Raw genomic sequence first — 19,844 nt, 5'->3', positions numbered from 1 at the left:
CATCCATGAATCAGAATTTAATTAGGCTCCACGACAAGAAGATACTACCACGTCTTAGCCCAAATAAAATTTTAAGCATTAAATACATGGGTTTTAGTTTAAAAACACTGGGATATTTATGTTTTTCTTTGCTTTTCTTTACTTACTTGATTAAAAACCTAGCATGGGCGCAGTGAGCTGAACAATTTAACATCGATCATACAACCCATCACAAAAACAACTAACGATTAACCTATTTTCCATCATTTTCGCCGCGAGGATATCTACATATTCAGACACACCCGCCCACACAACGACGTCGTATATGAGCTGGCCATAATAATATTTGCTCCGGTTGCAATAAATTTTGAAGCCATTATTGTCTGAAGCGATTGTCTTTGTCCATGCTGCGGCGGCTACAATATTCAATGCTTGATTATCTCTGACCTGTGATTCTGATTTGAAAAAGAGAAGGAAAAAGTAAAACCAATGACCAAGAAATATTTTTTTATTGACAGAAATGCCTACTTTTGGTACCACCGAACAGTGTTTTCAATAAAAAGATAACTGTGCTTAGTAAAAAAAATGGAGACAAAACAATTTCAACAACCGAACTTACTTTTAATTAAGATCATTTTTACATGTGCATGAACGATAATATTAGAGACAGGCTTATGAAATATGTAACGTAGGATGAGAAAGAGAATATAGAACTCACAAATAACACTTACGTTTAAAAGGAGTACTGATTTACTCACTTATTCGTACATAACTCAGTAGTATTTAGACCAGTAAAACATTATAACATGCAAAGACTCTAATTAACACAAAGTAGTTAACGGTGCTGTTAACCGTATACAACTATAACGACACTATATGCTGTTTACTGTAACAGCGAAACGAAGCGACACCAAGAAGCATGCGGAGGTGATTACTTAGGGCGATTACAACAAGACATGGTTGGATCAGAATTTGAAGGCCTGGAAGAAGACGCTCCAACGGCCTCTTGGCTTAGGCTTTGGCTCAGGCATTGGCTCAGGCATATAGTAATAACGCTGCTCAACGGTAACTCCTTGGTATTTCAGAGCTGCTTGTCTGTGATCCATGGTCACTACAGGAGCCTCTTCCTTATTCTTGGTGAAGTAATTAAGGTTTTCACGAAGGACCAAGCGTCTCTTGTTGTTGTTACATGCATCTATCAGATCAAACCCTTCTCTTCCAATCTTCACAAGATGATCTGATGATTCCATAATGTTCCCGGCAGTAATCTCAAGCCACCACGATTAACCTGGTTTTTTGTTTCTGGTTTGGTTCTGCAAAAACCTGCGCTAGCTATTATTTATAGTGAAGCCGGGAAGTGGCTCTTCGCCTGTCCTCGGACCCACCAGTAGTATAGAATAAGACGTGGTTTGCTTTCATTGATTCTTTCTTAGGCTTTTTTATTATATATACCCTGGATCCCAAAATATATATATGTATGTACGCACATCTATATATATACACGTATAATATATAATTAAGGTTCTTCCTCTAGAAAGAGCATTTTTATGGTTAATACAGAGGGAACCAGTATTGTACGAAGATTGATCTGAACTTCATTTCATTAATTGATCTGAGAGGCACACGTGGGCGAACTTGATTGGATGTATATATATAAGCTTTGATCTTCAGTAATGAAGACCAGGCTGACTAACTTTGGCTGGGTTGGCAAGTACCCAATACATTTGGCGGCAAGGCACAGCGTTGGAGATTCGTTGCTTATGCTTCTGTTTTATTTCCATATTCTCCATTTAATTAAGACGGAAAGCTAGTTTATCCAATATTAAATATATAAGTGAATAACCTGTGGCGACTAACTGTTGATTTTCACCTGGATAAAAGTTGTTTATGTGACTTATGAGCCATGCCATGACTAGCTAGTTCTCCCATCCCCCGACATAGACTGTTGTTTTTTCTTTTTTCTTTTTTGGGGGGGGGGTAGTGGTAAGTATCAATCTGATTCTAGACATTTACTTGACTGTTCACATATGATTATTCAAAATCAAGAGGCCTAAAACACAGTTGGCATTTAACTAGGTTCCTCAAACATTTAGTTAGCGGTTCTGTTCTATTTCCATATTCGCCATTTAATTAAGATGGAAAGCTGAGTATTGAATATATAATTAAATAATACCTATCGAGTAACAGTTGATTTCCACCTGGATATGAGTATCATTCTAATTCTGGTCACTTACTTGACTGTTCAAATACGATGGATGCAAAAATGTATTAGTTGACATAACAATGCTAGAACATCATTAATTAATTATATATAGATATATCCAAAATGGTAATCAACAATGTAAGTCATCATTATTAATTTGTTATAATAATTAAGTCTTACTACATTCAAATTTCTTCCTGTGCGTATTAAAAACGGGGGAGATTTTCTCCACGTTTAAAACCGTACAGGTTAATTATATTGACAGAAAGAAGTAAGGTTTTTTTTCAGTGAATTTCATATATCCAGTGGGGCCCATCATGCCTCGTCTTTTTCTTCTTTTCACCTGTGCTTGAGGTTGTGTATATACATAGAGAAATGATTGAATCCCTAAGAAGACACTATATATTGGAAAAAATGTTGGCACTTATAGTAGTTAGTTAGTTCTTAATTTTTCCCCTCCAAATGTTATAGCATTTTGGGTTCATGCTTTACCAAGAATTCGAAGCAAGTAATATATAATATTACAACAATATTTTTTTATATGACACACACGCGAATATAAATTTAATAGCACTCCTCACGTCACGTGTCGTTTTTCATTGGTGTTTTCTATTTGCTTTTAGTGTATGATCGCAAAGATGACGGATCGTAAATCACTAAATTTAGCATCTCAATATGCTGATTATACATGCAAAATGCCTTCACATGGACGCAGAAATTACATATAGAAAACCTTTTCAAAGTGTGCATTTAATTGTCACCCTCAATTTTATTACAACCATATAATCTCCCGAATAACCATTCAAACAGATCAAAATTAGTCAATGACCATATATATGTGCAGTCAACGTTTTATTTGCGTGCTAACTTTAGATATAACATACCAGGTTCCCAGATTATGAGGAAACTCTTGTTTCACAAGAGGCCTTCCTCGTCTTTCGTTGCACAAACAAATCTGAGGTTCAGAGAAGCGTTGCGTTTATATAAATCACCCCAGAATGCGAGATCCTACAGCAGACAAATAACGACCACCTTTGGCCTTTCACAAGCTGCTCAGAAAGAGAGTGCCAACAATAATATTGTAACTTCTACTCTTATTGTTGGTATATCTCTTCCATATCGAATAATAATTAAAAAAAAAAAACTACATCTTTATAGTAGAATAAGCAAAAATAAATATGGCTAACGGTGATCATGAAAGGAAGAAGAAAATCGCTGTTATTTCAGTCTCAGGGATCCTCCTGGTGGCCATGGTGGCCGCCGTGGGCGTCGGTCTATCTGGTGCCGGCGAAGCAGCCTACGATGCGGTTGGGTCCGGGGAGGATCATGGTGAGAAGAAACAGATTTCTGCGACTCAAAAGGACGTGGACGTGCTTTGCAGCTCAGCCGAATACAAGGAAACCTGCAAGCACAGCCTCTCAAAAGCGAACAATGGCACCACCGACGTTAAAGAACTCGTCAAAGCGGCCTTCCACGCCGCCGGCAAGGAGTTCAAGAAGTTCATTGATAACTCTACCCTGTTCGACGAGCTTGCCAAGGACAACATGACCAGACAGGTACTATATTGTATATTTCCTGGGTAATTTAACATATATAACTAATGAATAATCCTAGAACATCAATGTGTGTGTGTGTGTGTTTATGTGTTTTAAATTCTACAGGCTATGGAGATCTGCCACGAGGTGTTAGACTACGCCATTGACGACATTAAAAACTCGATCAATAGCGTGGATCAGTTCGATATAAACAAGCTCGGTGAATACGCCTATGACGTTAAGGTGTGGCTCGGAGGCACTATCTCCCACCAACGGACCTGTTTGGACGGCTTCGAGAACACCACCACACACGCCGCCGAGACCATGGCCAGGGTGTTGAACACTTCCCTGGAGCTCAGCATGAACGCTTTGGATATTATCTCTGGCCTATCTGACGTCGCCCAAACCTTCGACTTCGCTGGCCTCGCCGGCAGCCTGCAAGCTCATGCTGATAGCATCATCTCCGATCAAGCCCATGGTGATAACAACACCTCCGGTCAAGCTCATGGTGATAATAACAACACCTCCAGTCGGAAGCTTCTCGAGAGCTTGCCGTCTTGGGTAAGTGATAACCAACACCGTCACCTCCTCGCCGCAGCCGCAGCCGGTGCCGCCAACGTTAAGCCCAATGCTGTTGTGGCTCAAGATGGATCCGGGCAGTTCAAAACACTCACCGACGCTCTCAAAACTGTTCCCAAGAATAACATGAAACCCTATGTGATTTACGTGAAGGCCGGAGTATATAAGGAGACTGTGAACATACCCAAGCAATCCAGTCATATCACAATCGTCGGAGATGGTCCCACCGTCACCAGATTCACCGGCAGTCTCAACTTTGCTGACGGCGTCCAAACTTACAACACCGCAACATTCGGTATGTTGTATTAATAATTTCCTGATCCACAAGATTCGAGTCATCCAATAAAATTACTCTTGCTTAGAATGATCTAAAACTGATGACTTGTGAATTTGCAGGCGTGAATGCTCCTTACTTCACGGCCATGCACGTAGGGTTCGAGAACACAGCCGGAGCAATTAAGCACCAGGCCGTGGCTCTCCGAGTAACCGCTGATAAAGCCGTCTTCTACAACTGCCACATGGATGGGTACCAAGACACCCTCTACGCTCAGTCCCACCGCCAGTTCTACCGCGACTGTGTCATCTCCGGTACAATTGACTTCATCTTCGGTGACGCCGACATGGTCTTCCAGAATTGCACATTGGTCGTCAGGCCACCTTTAAACAACCAGAACTGCATCGTCTCCGCCAGTGGCCGCAACGTGATCAACAGTCCCAGCGCGATGGTGTTCCAGAGCTGCCACTTCACCGCCGACCCACTCTACCTCTCCGACCCGGCAAAGAAACCGGCATACCTCGGACGTCCATGGAGAGCATACGCCAAGGTGATCATCATGGATTCTCTGATCGACGGAATCTTCGCTCCCGAAGGTTACATGTCGTGGATGGGTAGCATCTATCACTTGACCAGCATCTTCAATGAGTACAACAACAAAGGTCCTGGCGCCGATACCTCTCACAGAGTGAAGTGGCCCGGCGTGAAGGTGATCACTGCCGCTCAAGCCGCAAATTTCTACCCTCGCAAGTTCTATGAATTCCGAAATGCAACTACCACTGATGACGATTCCTGGATCTCCGCCTCCGGGATTCCCTACTCCGTTGGCCCAATGGCCGTACCAAATTGATTGATCTGATCGCTTTTCGCCGGGATCTTCAAAGCATATAATTAATATATATTCAACTTTTTATTCATATATGTGTCTAGAGGCTAAGTAGGCGTCGGAGCCATCTGTTATGCTGTGATATCCAATTTGACTAGTGGTGCATACTAGCTCCTTGGTTAAATTCTTGAGTTCATTATTTTGTTGGATTTTTTTTTTGTAACTGATTATTTCATCAAAAGGAATTATTTTGGTGACCTACAAATTATTATGAGTTACTACTTACTACCTCCGGTCCTAATTATAAGACCCAGTTAACTTATTTGAGGAGATTAAGAAAGTAAGTTAAGTTAGTTATTTGTAATAAATAAATGTTGTCATTCCTAAAATATCCTTGCTAATTAAGTGTATTGGCTAGAACTATCATTATTAGAAGGATTATTTTGGAAAAAAATGCATAAATATGAGAGACAAAATGGATTGAGGTCTTATAATTAGGACCAAACAAAAAGTCAAACGAGGTCTTATAATAAGGACCGGAGGTAGTAATACTCCTCCGGTCCTAATTATAAGACCCAATTGACTTATTTGAGGAGATTAAGGAAGTAAGTTAAGTTGGTTATTTATAATAAATAAGTGTTGTTATTCCTAAAATATCCTTGCTAATTAAGTATATTGGCTAAAACTATCATTATTAGAAGGATTATCTTGGAAAAAAATACATAAATATAAGAGAGAAAATGGATTGGGTCTTATAATTAGGACCAAATAAAAAGTCAAATTGGGTCTTATAATAAGGACCGGAGGAGTATTTAGTAATCCCATTCCTGTTTGTTCCTATTCAACATAGTGGTCATCCCTTTCTTATGAAAACTCATCAGCATAAGAGGGAGACGTCGAACTGATTTACACCATTCGCAGCCTTTTCTTTTTTTTTTTTGGGTCTTTTTGGGGAAAATTAAGTAGATGATATTTTCAGAATTTAAAAAAATTGTGCCCATTTTCCCAACATTTAAGCTTTCTAAATTAGGAAGAAAAACATAAAAAAGAAAAAGAAAAGGAAGTTTCATAGAAGTTAATAAATGTATGACAAATATTGAAAAAAGATTACGGACTCGTTTGGATTGCCGTATGGAATGCCAAAAGCACACAGGAAAGCGTAAAATTGAAGTTTATAGCTTATTGCAGCTCAGAAGATTGTTTGTATTGAGCTTCGTTTCTAACTGACTTATGAAAATAAGTAACTTTTCTAACTGACTTATCCAACGCAATCTGGATCAACTTTTCTAACTGACTTATGGAAAAATTGTGCAAAGCTTACGATCTAATTAGTTATGTGATTCTATTTACTTTAATTAGAGACCAAATAAATTTTAATTTATATTCATGTTTGTTCATTATGTATATTTAATTAATTATCTACAATATATTTTCAAATTTTTCTCCGTAACAAATATTTTTATTTTATAATTTTACAAACAAACTATTTATATTTTATCATAATAATTTTACGTGTTTCTTTTAATTATTATCACATTAAAAATATAAAATTTCAAACACTACTCCATATCATTTTCAGTCATTTTACAATTAAACTAACTTTTCTATTAATCATCCAAATAACTTTTAACTTTTTTAACTGACTTTTTAAAAGCATCTATCCAAACATAAATTGCATTACACTAACTGACTTTTACTCTAACTTCAGTTACAAAATTCAATTGAGTTAGAAGTCAGTTTTGCCTAACGCTAATCCACACATACCCTACATATGGTCCATGATGATTCAAACTACTGATGAATTATATGAATAGTGTTATAATAGTGTGATTTGATATAAAGTTAATATTTTATATCGATATTGTTTTAATATTTAAAATAAAAATTATATAAATTTATGGAACCCAAATGAATTTTCATCCTTGGTTATTATCCATGCTTGATGTAACCATCAACATTAATATTACGATATATAATAAAATTCATAACAAATCCCTCACATTCCCAATAATAATAAGAAGCGTTACTCATTTTTCATGGCCGAAAGAAAACAAATGTAGACTTTTGGGTCAAGCCCAATGGCTCTTGGGAACAAATGGCCCAATTAAGAAGAAGGCCCAAACCATGACCTTGTGTTCGGCCTAACTCATAATAGACTCGTTGATTTCTGAATATTATCAAAACAAGCGGGAAAATGGTGATGGGCACTTTTTGAATCCTCTCTCTCCCCCTCTCTCTCGTGCCCTCCTCCTGCCTTGCTGCAGAGCACCGTGGATAACAGCAGCTTCAGATTTGTGAACACACAATACCCACTTCCCATTTCTGGGAAACTCGAAACCCCGACTTTACTTTTATCAGTGCCTACAATTTCTCACCGGAAATTTGAAACCCTAGGTTTTCATTCAGGAGGATATGAACAAGGAAACGTTGGAACCGGGAAGTAGTGGTGGTGGGTTCCACTCGGTTCACGCAGAGCGTGACCTTGAATCTAATTGGGAAGTCAACCTCGCCAAGAAACTTGAGGAGTATTTACTGAAAATTTGCTCCGGTGAGATCACCGGGGTAGAAGAGGAAGGTCACATTTCCGTAAATTTTGCTGAAGGTTTGGCCTATCTCGTTCAAATTTTGTTTCCCTCCTTTTCTTGCATATGCTCATCTGAATTGGTTGTTTCTCGGTAATTGTAGCTGCTCTGCTGCTTCAGGGTTCTATACAGGTGTACAGTCGGAAGGTGGAATATCTTTACACATTGGTATTACGTGCTTTAGAGTTTCTTTCTCAGAAAAGGTTTGATTTTTTTTAATTAAAGTGTCGGGTTTGCTCCTGCTTCTTAATTAAACTTCAGCTTTACCTATACCCCTAACTGAAGGCCAAAAGAAAAGAAAATTATTGCTTCAATCTTGGAAATTTACGACCTTATTTAAATTCTAGAAGCACCATTTTGTATTAGCCTTCCTTTTCTGTCCCGTTCTATTCTTCTGTCAATCCGTGGTGCTTAGACATCATATAGTTGATGCTTTTGTTGAAATCATGGGCAAAGTGAACTTGACTCCTTCAAACTTCTATGAAAAGTGGATTCTGGATATTAAAAACTAAGCGGACGAGTGAAAGTGAAAGAGTTTACTGAAACGCCAACAAGCATTTGATTATTCAGTAACAAATCCTTTGGTGGAGTTATTTTTTGCTGAAATAACAGTGGAAAAGAGATTTTGAGTTTAAATTGGGTTATGTATTCAGTTGGTTAATTTAGATATAATAAAAATATCCTTTTGATTGAACCATGAACAGATTTTAAATGACATAAGATAATATCTATGCCCTTCTATATGGCCGAGCTGTCTTTTTTTTTATTTTTGTGTGTGCATATTTGAATAAAGATTTGAACCTGAGGCCTCTTAGTAATTGCCTCCAATCCTGCATCCCTATCACTATACCTATTGGCTTGACTGTACTATGTTTTATTTTGTGCAAAATGTATACTATCTGATCTGACAAATGTACTTTTTGGGCAGATTGCAGGAACAATTAGATGGGCCAGGGCCATCAGTCCAGCCTGAAGAAAGTGGTGCCCCAGCCGTTGGCGATGAAGAAAATGATCAATTTTGGTGTTTAGATGACATCCCAGGTGACCTTTTTAATGTAGAATATTGAGAAATTATCAAACGTGAACATGGCAGAAAGGGATTGTTATTTTTATGATGAATTTTTTGCTATGTCAGATTTGTAGCATTAACCAAGAGGTAGACAAAATGATATTGCAACTGAACATGGGATTCCTGGTATATGATTTGAATAGCTTTTGGGTTTCATAATTTCTTGAGAACAAAGAATTATTGAGGGTGTCCACAATTCAAGCTGCTTCTTCTCTCTTGTCATCTCTTTTTCTGTATTCTTTGATGTCTATATCTTTAACATCCCGCATCAATAGCATCAAAACAGTTATATTCTATATTGAAGTTGCTATGTCTTACTATATCATCTGTAAATTATTGTTGTATTACAGTGGAAGAAAATATTTCCTTGGATAGTACACCAGGAAAAGAAGTCAATTTGAATCACTTTGTAAAGCGTCCTGCAAATCTCGTTGTTCTTGAGGGTGACTGCTTGGATGCTACCGGTCGTGGTGGGGAATTGGAGTCTTATCTGGTACCATGATTGCTTCCAGTTGTTTACAAAAGGAAGCATTGCTATACTTCATTTTGTTCACTGATGATATGATGCGTGTTTGCAGTTGGCCACCACAAACTTGTATCATGATTTTATTCTTTTGGACACTTCTGATGCTGTTGCACTTAATGAGTATCTGAGGGGAAACAAAGTAGGGACAGAGCAAAATGGTGCCTACAGAGGGAGCTCAAATCGTAAAAGCTTTCATTCTCCCAGAGGACGTTCTACTGGAAGTGCACCCAAAAATTCTGCTGCAAAGAGTCAGCATGCTAATCCCAGCTTTACTCCTCAACATAATTGCAGATTTGATGCTGATAACATTCCAATAAATTCTCCTGCTTCTGCTGGTTTTGATAACTGCAACAATGGACTTCATGTGGATGATGGATGTGATGCATATCCCTCAAACAGTTCAAGCGATGATGAAGATGATCCATGGAAACCTTTAAATCCTCATGAGCCAGGCAATCTGAGAGTGAAGCCCTTTAGAAAAGGTTTCTTCTCCTCGTTTATCCCTTTATTAGTTTACCTTACCCTTATTACGTGATTACACCTTCATTACTATTACCTTTACGCAGTGAAAGCTTTTAAGAGCAAAGGAGTCAATTTAAACAGACGTGTATCTATAAGTTCCTTATTTCCACCTGCAAAATTGCATGGTCCTATCAATCCAGAGCTCATGAATATATGGGAAAGCCGACGCTATGCCAACAAACAGAAGGATAGCTCATCACCTCCATTGTATGAAAAGGTACTTTCTCGTGCATTCTCTGTTTATCTTTTTTCATCTTATGACAGCCTATAATATATGATGAATGAATTACAGCTAAGGCAATCACTTGTTAATGGTGGGGATGAAATTAATGGCACATTTCCGAACCCTGAAAATTGCAATGATGACAACTTATATGATAGTGAGAACCCTGATCTAGAAGTTCCAGAGAATGTCAATATGGATGAAGATATGCCTGCTTGCAGTAAAGAGGTTTGGAGACCAGTAATTTTATTGTCACATGCTCCAGACCAAATGGAAATTTCTGAATAAGCTTATCTACTTGATTTTTTACAGTATGACAATGGCGATGCTTATGTTGACGTTGATGAGGCTATAGGTAATGAATATCCAAATTCTCAGTCAAGTCTGGAAGATCTCTGTCGCTCTCACTTGGTAAGAGTGCCAGTTATTTTTCACTCAGTATTGAGTTTTTCTTCCCCAAAAAAAGTTGCATCCTATCTGTTTGTGGCTCTGTTGAAGAACTTGTGTGAAATAATGCAAGGGCTTGAGAGAAACTGTCTGGTCAAGTCTGAGTTGCTTGTTTTCCTGAAACGGTCAATATTTTTGCTTAGATGAACCTATAACCCGTAGTGCATCACGCAGGATTCTCTCCTGGCTAGCATAGCTAAGACCGAGAAGCAAACTGAAATGGCAGCTCGGGTTTCTACATGGAAACAAAGAATTGAGCACAACTTGGAAGAACAGGTGAATAATCCTCCTTGATGCCCTCGGGGCGGCGGTGGGAGGGATTGATGGTGGTCAATAGTTTGACATCATACATCCCTCTTCAAAGTTTGTGGTGCTTCAAGTTGATTTGAATTAATTTGCCTGACAGGAATCACACCCGCCATTTGATATCCATGACTATGGGGAGAATATCCTGGACAAACTTTCATTTGAAGAGCAAGAAAACAGTATCTTGTCCTTTTCTGATGTGGTCAAGGGGCAAGAGAAGTATGATGTGGCTCGAAGTTTTTCTGCTTTACTTCAACTGGTATGTTTTTTGCCCTGACAACAGTGCTTACTGTGCTTTGACTATTACCTATTTTGTGATGTTGGATGCCTTGAGAGTTGTCTAAATTGAAGCCAATCCGAATTTTTCGAACTTTATGAAATTTCAGGTAAACAATGGAGACGTGCATTTAGAAAGAAGTGGAAATGATGGCGAATCTGTGTGTTACACAGGCGTGAATCCGTTTCATGTTAGGCTCCTAAATCATGAGAAGAAACGTGATAACGCACAGCTGCGTTTGACAAAAAAGCGAGCAAAGTCTCCAACCAAAAAGGCATTGACGAAAGGGAACAGGAACAAAACTGCAAGGCTGAATTCTCCCAACACCAATTCATCTAAGAGGGGGTTGTCGCCTCCATCATCAAATTGTAAGTTCTCTGTGAAGCTTGCGAAGGCAAGTGCCATAAGGTGCACTCCAGAAGGGAAGAGGAGACGAAGGTCTCAATATGTGGAGCCAATTAACTTACATTCTGCAGGGTGACACACTCTAAACCTGCAGTTTTATCCCCACGGCCAACATTGACTTTCATTCAAGACATCCACTGGATGTCATTTAGTAGATTAGCGTATGAAATCATTGCAGTCCAGGGTTTCACTAAATACTAACAGCTCTCGTTCTGCAATTTGTATTGCTATATCCCTGTGAATATTAATATATCTATGTACTGATACGATCTTGTAAGTTGTAACCCCATATGTATTCTTTTGAATGAAATGATAATGCTTGCTCGCTAGCTTGATTCGGCCAGAAACTTGTTTCCCCCTGTCATTTTTAGAAGAGGTATATGTTTACATTATCAACACCAAAGCATGCTTATAAATGGTAATTGGGTTGAAGAGTGATTCAATACTGTTCAAGTAAAAAAAAAAAAAGAACTAAGGGAGTGTTTGGATAAAACCAAACCATGGTTTGGAGAATAGCTTCTGGAGAATAGATTCTGAGGAGAATAGATTTTGTGAAGAATAGATTTTGTGAAAAAGTGATTCTGATAAGTGAGAGTGTTTGGATAGTTATTACCAGAAGTACTTTTTATATGTGTAAATTACTAAAAAGGGTATAAGTTAATATGATAATTACATAAAATATAGATTTTATAATATATTTTAATTTGAAGGAACAAAATTGTTAATAATATATTTTTTTACCAACATAATTAATAAATAATTAACATGTGTATATATATTTATAAAATATAAGATTAAAAATGTTTCTGGAAAAAATAAATATTTTTTACCAACAGAAAAATATTATTTTATTTTAAAGATTATAAATATGAAATATCATGATATTTTTTGACAAAATAAATAAGCACACATTAAACACAATTTATTACTTTATTATAGTAATTATATTATAGTAATTATCTTTTCCGCTTTATGATTCTTTCATGCTCACTCTCTTGCTGCGTCAGGACCAAATGACCGTAAACCATTTCTCCACGCCAACAACGCAAGCGAGTCAAGGGGCATTTTTTGTCCAAATAATTTCTGACAACCCAACAGCGAAAGCTTCAGCACCAGAAGCAAGATAATTTTGCTTTCCACAGAACCAAGGTTTTAGAGGTTAAAACCATGGTTTCAAAATATTGGAGGCTGTTTGGGTAGCATTTTTCCCAAACCATGGTTTGGGTCCCCAAACCATGATTTGGGGTGCTACCCAAACAGACCCTAAGTGTTCAACCTTTAGGAATAAAGAAAATCATGTTTAGAATATATCAAATATGAAGTCTTTTATACAAAAAAGAAATGAAATATAAGTAAGGCCATGTCGTTAAAAGGGGTGTTTAGATAAAACTAAATCATGGTTTGAAAAATAGCTTCTGAAAAATAGATTCTGGGAAGAATAGATTTTATGAAGAAGTGATTCTGAAAAGTGAAAGTGTTTGAATAGTTGTTATTAGAAGCACTTTTTGTATATACAAATTACTAAAAAAACATAAGTTAATATGATAAAATAGATTTTATGATATATTTTAATTTGAAGGAATAAAATTGTTAATAATATATTTTTTATCAACATAATTAATAACACATAAGATAATATAACTAATAAATAATTAATATGTGTATATATATTTATAAGATATAAGATTAAATATGTTTATAAAAAATAATTGAGGGGTGTTAAGATCATATTTTATTGAGATCTACTCTCAGGCTCTCTTATACTGCGTCTAAAACAATGAGAAAGAGATGAATAATTAGGAAGGATATATCCGTCTGCGCAAAAAAAAAAAAAACATATCTTATAGGCTCTCACACTTTCTTTTTCCCCCCAAAAACAGAAAATTTTTGTTTCTACCAAAACTATGAATTTTAAGCCAAAATCATGATTTTCACTTTTTTTTTTATAGTGTTCGGGTGATTTTTTTCAAATCATGGCTTGGTTCATCACCCAAACACCCAAAGACTTGAGGGCCTGCTGCAGCATGGTATTGCAGTTAATAGTTTTATGTCCAGATTTGACAGGATGTACGGTGCGAGGTGGAACATGAAGATCTCACATGTAAATAGGTTAAAATGTGAGAATGCTCATATGGTCCATTTGATGAGCTGAAAAGTTGATGGGACGTAAATGATGTGATTACTGAAAGAAAGGAAAGTGGAGTGGCGCGTGGAATATTTGCGGCGTGGCGAGTTTGAGACCGTATGGTGTGGACCGTATATCCCCATTTGGTCGGAGCGTCGTTCCTTCCCACCTTCCTCCATTTTATGATCACAATTTACAATTCACAAACACGTGCCTTTCATCAATTTCAATGTCTATTTATACATTATCAGAGTGGAATTTGAACCCCAACTTTGTTCCTTCAGAGAATGTTGCTCCTTGAAGGATTAATACTTCATACACATTAACGAAAACAGTACAATCAATTTAATGTTCCCAGAATAGTCTACTTTTCAAAAAAAAAAAAAGTAAATAAACTTATTTCATTTTAAAACCTAAAAAATATTATTTTTCTAATACCATATCCACATCTCCAAAATTCCTGATTTTTTTTTTTTTTTTGCCAACAAAATTCATAATTTTACATGAGGTTTGGTGAGCGGCATAAATTTGTATACGTCCCACCAGACAACTTATGGAGTCGGCCCCCGCTAAACATAATCACTCCATAATTACACTGCGTATCCGAGTTAACTCACTGACTCGTCTCTATCTCGGTCATCGAGCCGCATCCAGCGGCACTCTTTTCCGACGATGGGGACGAAGGACTCGGCTTCTTCTCTCTGCTCAGTACTCGCTGGAACGATAGCAAACGTCCCCCCGGTGACCTAAACGACGTCGTCGACCCCTCCGCCTCTTTCCCGAAGCTTCTGCTCACCTCAATTGCTACACCAACGGACGACGGCTTCCGCCTCAACCCAACTGAAGACGACGAAGAACAGAGCGTCCGGCCGCTTCGGTTCTCTTCTTGTCCATCCTGACGACATCCTGAACTCGAACCCTGTTCGCACACATTGATCACCACCTCCGGTCCGGGTCGGTCACCGGCCGGAACAGGTTCAACCAAAGATCTACAGAGAGGGCAGGTCGAGTGAGACTGGAACCACATGTCGATGCATTCGACGTGAAAAGTGTGGCTGCATCTGGGCAAAACCCTACCCGATTCGTTCTCTTCGAAATCAGACAAGCACACAGCGCATTCCACTGGGTCGGAGTGGGCGGAATAAACGAAGACAGGAAGAGACTGAATCACTGAGGGGTCAAGACCGACGGATGTTGGGGCGTCAGAGGGGACGGAGTCGTCGACGTAGAAGACAAGATATGAACGGCGACGCTGGCGGTGACGGAGGCGGGCACGGCGGAGGTACCAGCGGGCGTAGAAGTGAAGGAAAATCAGTAGGATGATGAGGAACAACAAGAAGAAGGTGATGGTGAGGAGGATGTTGGTGGTGAGAGCGTAGCCTTTGGCGTCGAAGGGATGGGAATTGGGATTGGCATGGTCATCGAGCGCCATTGTTGAGTTCGAAGGGAATGTGGGGAAGGAGGTGAGGGGTTAAGCTATATGGGGAAGGAGAAACTTCTGCAGATTTTAATGAACATGATTCTCTGCCACGGTCACGCTGTAGGAACGCGGTTTGCTTCAAATGACCTAATTTGTCTTTGCAACCTCTCAAATGTGGAAAGGCAAGAGTCAAAGCAATACTAATTGGAAATTAAGAAGAAAGAATTATAATTAGGTCTCAAAAAACAAAGAGATTTAATTATCAAAATAATAACTTGTCATTAAAATTTATTAATAATTAACTTTTTCCTTTAAAACTCGTGTGATTCTCTTCAATATTAATGACATCTTAAATGCTAAATCTATTTACAAAAAAGAAAAGAAAAAATTGTTTATGCAGTGGCTTGGTAGGATTTTGCTGTGTGCGTCAGCGTCACGGCAGGATGACTTTGATCTAACAAATACTTCATTGCGTCAAACAAGGGAAGTATTCACGGGGATGTCGTTTCTTTTGTAAGTCTAGTCTTCTCATACTTCTCTTTTTCTTCCTCTCGTCTCATCATTGCGTCCTCTTTTTAAATATATCTTTCTTATGATTAATATTATTTGTTTATTGTCAAATATGATTCTTATTTTAAATAAATAAAAAAGTTTGCCAGCCTCAAGTCCTACCAATTATAAGATTATATCTGGAAAAACTAACAAGTCCCCATAGGAGTAGGCCCCCGGGGGGATGATCTCTTTTTTTTTGGGGGGGGGGGGGGATGTTATAGAATTGCAACGCGTTTTGACCAGTTCAAATCGACAGTACGAAGCCTTCATGGAGCCAACACCGTGTAGAAGCAGGGATTATATATCAGCGTCGAAGTGGGTTGGAGCGTGAACACATTTTTCTTCCACGGATATCGTATATTCCCAGCTAGTTCGAAGGAACTTTGATAATAGTGTTCTTTTTATTTGACCAATACCCACTAAATCATACTAGTACTTCTTGATTCAGTAAATTCCTTAACCTGAAGGCCTAAACCAATATTGACGCTGGTACATTATAAAGCATGATTTGCTATCATAGTAGATGGTGTTTAGATAGAAACTAAACTATAGTTTTAAAAGTGTTTTTACGATATACGAAATAAATATATGGAGAAATTTGTCTCATTTTGTAAAAAAATGATTTTAACGAGACCTCCTAGTCAAACGACATATCTAAGGACTGGATTGTTGACAGAACACGGTAACATCATATGATTTATGTAGCTAACCCCACTTAGTTAGATAAGGCTTGTTGTTGTTATTGTGGAAAAGTGATTTTGAAAAATACTTTTTGAGTATCATTCGTGAAACACCTGTATCGAGGGCCAACTTGGATTCCCTGTTCAAGGAGTTGTCATTGCCATTATCATACGAAGTGCTTTATGACAAATAGAGGGCGTTGGCAAAACACCAGAAACAATTAAAAAAATATATTTTTCCACAAATTGAAACAAAGCTCTTCTTATATATTTACCTCAAACACCGTAAAAAACGCTAATCCAAACACTCACAAATACCTGACAATCTGAGTGTGTATTTATCCTTCTTTTGTGTAAATAACACAGAATGATATTTTAATTTTACATTTAAATCTAAAAAGAAGTTTTTCATCAATTTAATCTGTAGACGGTTTGTAGAGAAAGATATGCAAATAAGTTGGACTGGAAACAACAGTGCCACTTCGATTGATTGCACTGATTCAATATCCCCAAACAGAACACAAACTGACAAGTGGCTTATTGCCTTACAAATTCCTAATAATGCAAGAGTTTGTAGGTTGCTTTTCTATTCTTTTTCTTATTCTAAGCACCAGAACTCCTGCTGCGCTAAGCCTAAAACAAAACCACAAGGGGTTAATGAATAATGATGACCCCAGATCAAGGATTACCAGGCCCTTTTCTTTTCTCAACATTGAAGTTTGTGTCCAAAAGGCCTGTAATGCCTGCAGTGATCTTCTGACCTGGCTTCACAGGACCAACACCGGGGGGAGTGCCTGCAAAATGACCAAAACTATGTTAACGAAGCTAAGGTTTCAAAGATTTGGCCAATGGTGCGCCCACAAGGCCATAACAAAGCGACCGATGGCCTCAAGGGTTATAAAACTATTCAAGACACTGTTCTGTTTCATAATCTAATGCATCGCACAAAATTACTATGGCAGATGAAGTACCCGTAAGTATCACATCTCCTTCAAAGAGGGTAAAGATGGAGCTTATGTGGCTAATTAGAAATGGTATCTTAAAAATCATGTCCTTGGTTGAGCCTTTCTGCCGTATTTCATCATCTACCTGCAGCAACCATTTTTCTGCAGTCACTTCGAAGTTGCCAATGCGTCATGTAACCATTGCACAGTAAAAGGATCAGAATTCAGCAATATGAGCGGATAAATTATAAATAGCTCAAACCTTTAACCATAATTCTATATCATGGGGGTCTGGCACTGCAGTCTTGGGCAACTGCATACAACATATGTCAAATCAGAGGGGCAGTGATATGCTTTAAGAATATGGCTTAAATATACAAGTAGATGAGCTAAGATAAAAGGTCTATGGGTATTAGAAGCATTTTAGTTTACTTTGATTCCCCTAGAAATTGGCTGTGTATAACTAAATGGAATACTTGCATGCAAGTTATTCTACTTCTTTCACGGAAGCCTCCATTACAAGTGATCTGCTACTCTCAAGTCACGTGCAGGTGTATATTAAACTATAAAGGCCATTTATGGCTGAATCTCGTATTGTCAGATTTGAAGCTGCCTACTCTCAAACTTCTAAAGCGAACTAACTTTTGCTATTTGCCTGCTTTTTGGCATAAAAGAAGCATTAAAAGGATACTATTTCTTACAACAGAACTAATTGGTGTGAAAGTATCCTGCCCTTTAGCCAAACTCCATGGAAGACCTGCAGACTAACAAATTGCCAAAAGAAAAAGAAACCACATAAATAATTAAATAAAAAGAACAACAAACTTTCATATTTCAGTAAATCTTATATGGTGATAAAGATAACAACAGATTTTGCATCTAGCCAAGTGAATATGTATACATTTGGGGTGCAAAAGGGAAAAGAGGATAAGATGGATAGAAAAATTTCCCATTGTCCAATGCAATCTTCTTGGCTTAAATACAAGCTTGGTACAATGATTTCCTCCATCAACCTCACCATGTCACCAATTAGAAAGAAAGTCACGCAAAATCATAGACTAGAAAACTATATTTGTTCGTTGATAAATAATAGGGTAAAATTCATCAATGTTAAGACTGATTTGTAAAGTTGCAGAACTCAAACGAACAATTTATTGCGTGATAAATTCCACAAGATGTCTTAATCAACATTCTTTCATATTGATATTCACTTCAAGCTTCAATGAGATGGGCTTATAACCAATCTCTCTCTCTCTCTCTCTCTCATGCTCATACATTGGAAAAAGTAATTGGTATCCACTCAGTTCATTATCTACAACTTTTATTTAAACCCAACAAGAAAGAAAGAAAGAAAAAACTCACCTTTGCTACATCTTGGAGGTCCCTCGCTGTCATATCTAGTGCGAGGGCATAACCTGATACACCAAAATGTAATTTGATTTGTTATATAATAGCAAACAGATAAAGAACAAGCATACATGGCCGTGTAGAATAACACTAACAATCCCATTCCCCTTTTCATCAGGGATGTCTTTGATGACAAAGAACCCGATCACAAGTGATGACCTCAGAATTCTCTCTAAAACACCAACACCGAAGGTTATAAGAATGTAAGTGGCATTTCACGGGCCAAAGAGCATTACCTCCGACATAATCCATAGCAGAAGACTCGGGTACATCACGAGCCTTCTTCCCGATCACCACCGCCAACTCGACCTCATGATGCAGAGAATCCACGTTGTGTGGGACTTCGATTGTTCCTCCATTTTCCAAGTAGGACGACGTTGGTTTCAGAAACAAGACGGGCTCCTGAAAAAACATTAGGACTTAGATTTCTGACAGAGTAGCCCCAGCCATTTAGCTCTAAATGCGAAGAGTCACAACCGAATGATTGAATATCGAGAGAAATTAACAGTCTAAAACATGAAGATCGAAGGTCAAAAGTTGGAGGGACTGCGTCCAGTTCCAGGAATTTACCGAGGAACCAAACGGAAAACGGAGGGCGAGATACCTTGGGAACGGCGTTGCCGAGTTCCTTAGCGTGAGCAGCGTAGTTTCTACCAACAGCGACGATCTTAGTGCCAACTTGCAGCAGCTTCTGGTAAGCTGTCGTTGCCATCGCTCTGAACTGGACCTGCTGTTCTGAAGCTTTTGCCTTCAGGAATTTCAGTTTTGGCTGCGCTGATCGTATCCTGTAGGAGACGACGGGGACGGGGACGGGGACGGGGACGGGGCCGCCGTTATGGATCATTACAAGCGACATGTCGTTTTGAGTTCCTTCACAAAATAGAAATGTGCATGAATGTACGTATATACAAAAGAATTTTTTATTGCTCGTCTGGCTACCTGATATAGTTACAAAATCATGTT

General features: G+C 38.2%; 4 protein-coding genes across 4 annotated transcripts; 2 read left to right on the top strand and 2 right to left on the bottom strand.

The window, feature by feature from the left end:
• Positions 1–3,360: 3,360 nt before the first annotated feature.
• On the top strand, positions 3,361–5,420 carry LOC114744966 (pectinesterase/pectinesterase inhibitor-like). Its single transcript, XM_028933099.1, has 4 exons — positions 3,361–3,738; positions 3,844–4,138; positions 4,220–4,591; positions 4,693–5,420. Exons 1-4 carry the CDS (start codon positions 3,361–3,363, stop codon positions 5,418–5,420), a joined length of 1,773 nt encoding a protein of 590 aa, XP_028788932.1.
• A 2,221-nt stretch (positions 5,421–7,641) lies between these two features.
• On the top strand, positions 7,642–12,088 carry LOC114744969 (condensin-2 complex subunit H2-like). The gene is made up of 11 exons (XM_028933101.1): positions 7,642–7,998; positions 8,082–8,181; positions 8,907–9,019; positions 9,398–9,540; positions 9,626–10,055; positions 10,140–10,312; positions 10,388–10,546; positions 10,631–10,729; positions 10,940–11,041; positions 11,172–11,330; positions 11,458–12,088. Exons 1-11 carry the CDS (start codon positions 7,809–7,811, stop codon positions 11,827–11,829), a joined length of 2,040 nt encoding a protein of 679 aa, XP_028788934.1. The 5' UTR covers positions 7,642–7,808; the 3' UTR covers positions 11,830–12,088.
• A 2,163-nt stretch (positions 12,089–14,251) lies between these two features.
• LOC114744971 (RING-H2 finger protein ATL2) lies at positions 14,252–15,455 on the bottom strand. Its single transcript, XM_028933102.1, has one exon. The coding sequence runs from the start codon at positions 15,308–15,310 to the stop codon at positions 14,492–14,494; it is 819 nt and encodes a 272-aa protein (XP_028788935.1). The 5' UTR covers positions 15,311–15,455; the 3' UTR covers positions 14,252–14,491.
• A 1,506-nt stretch (positions 15,456–16,961) lies between these two features.
• Positions 16,962–19,732, bottom strand: LOC114744964 (probable acylpyruvase FAHD1, mitochondrial). Its single transcript, XM_028933097.1, has 7 exons — positions 19,486–19,732; positions 19,118–19,283; positions 18,837–18,889; positions 18,176–18,238; positions 17,737–17,787; positions 17,502–17,619; positions 16,962–17,324 (listed from the first exon to the last, which is right to left on the bottom strand). Exons 1-7 carry the CDS (start codon positions 19,723–19,725, stop codon positions 17,209–17,211), a joined length of 807 nt encoding a protein of 268 aa, XP_028788930.1. The 5' UTR covers positions 19,726–19,732; the 3' UTR covers positions 16,962–17,208.
• Positions 19,733–19,844: the final 112 nt, after the last annotated feature.

This window comes from Neltuma alba, unplaced genomic scaffold (genome assembly GCF_004799145.2).
Source record: "Neltuma alba isolate B1F8T4 unplaced genomic scaffold, ASM479914v2 tig00004504_pilon, whole genome shotgun sequence".
NCBI classification, from domain to species: Eukaryota; Viridiplantae; Streptophyta; class Magnoliopsida; order Fabales; family Fabaceae; genus Neltuma; species Neltuma alba.
The sequence above is the reverse complement of the archived record's forward strand: the minus strand, read 5'-3'. Positions and strand labels throughout refer to the sequence as shown.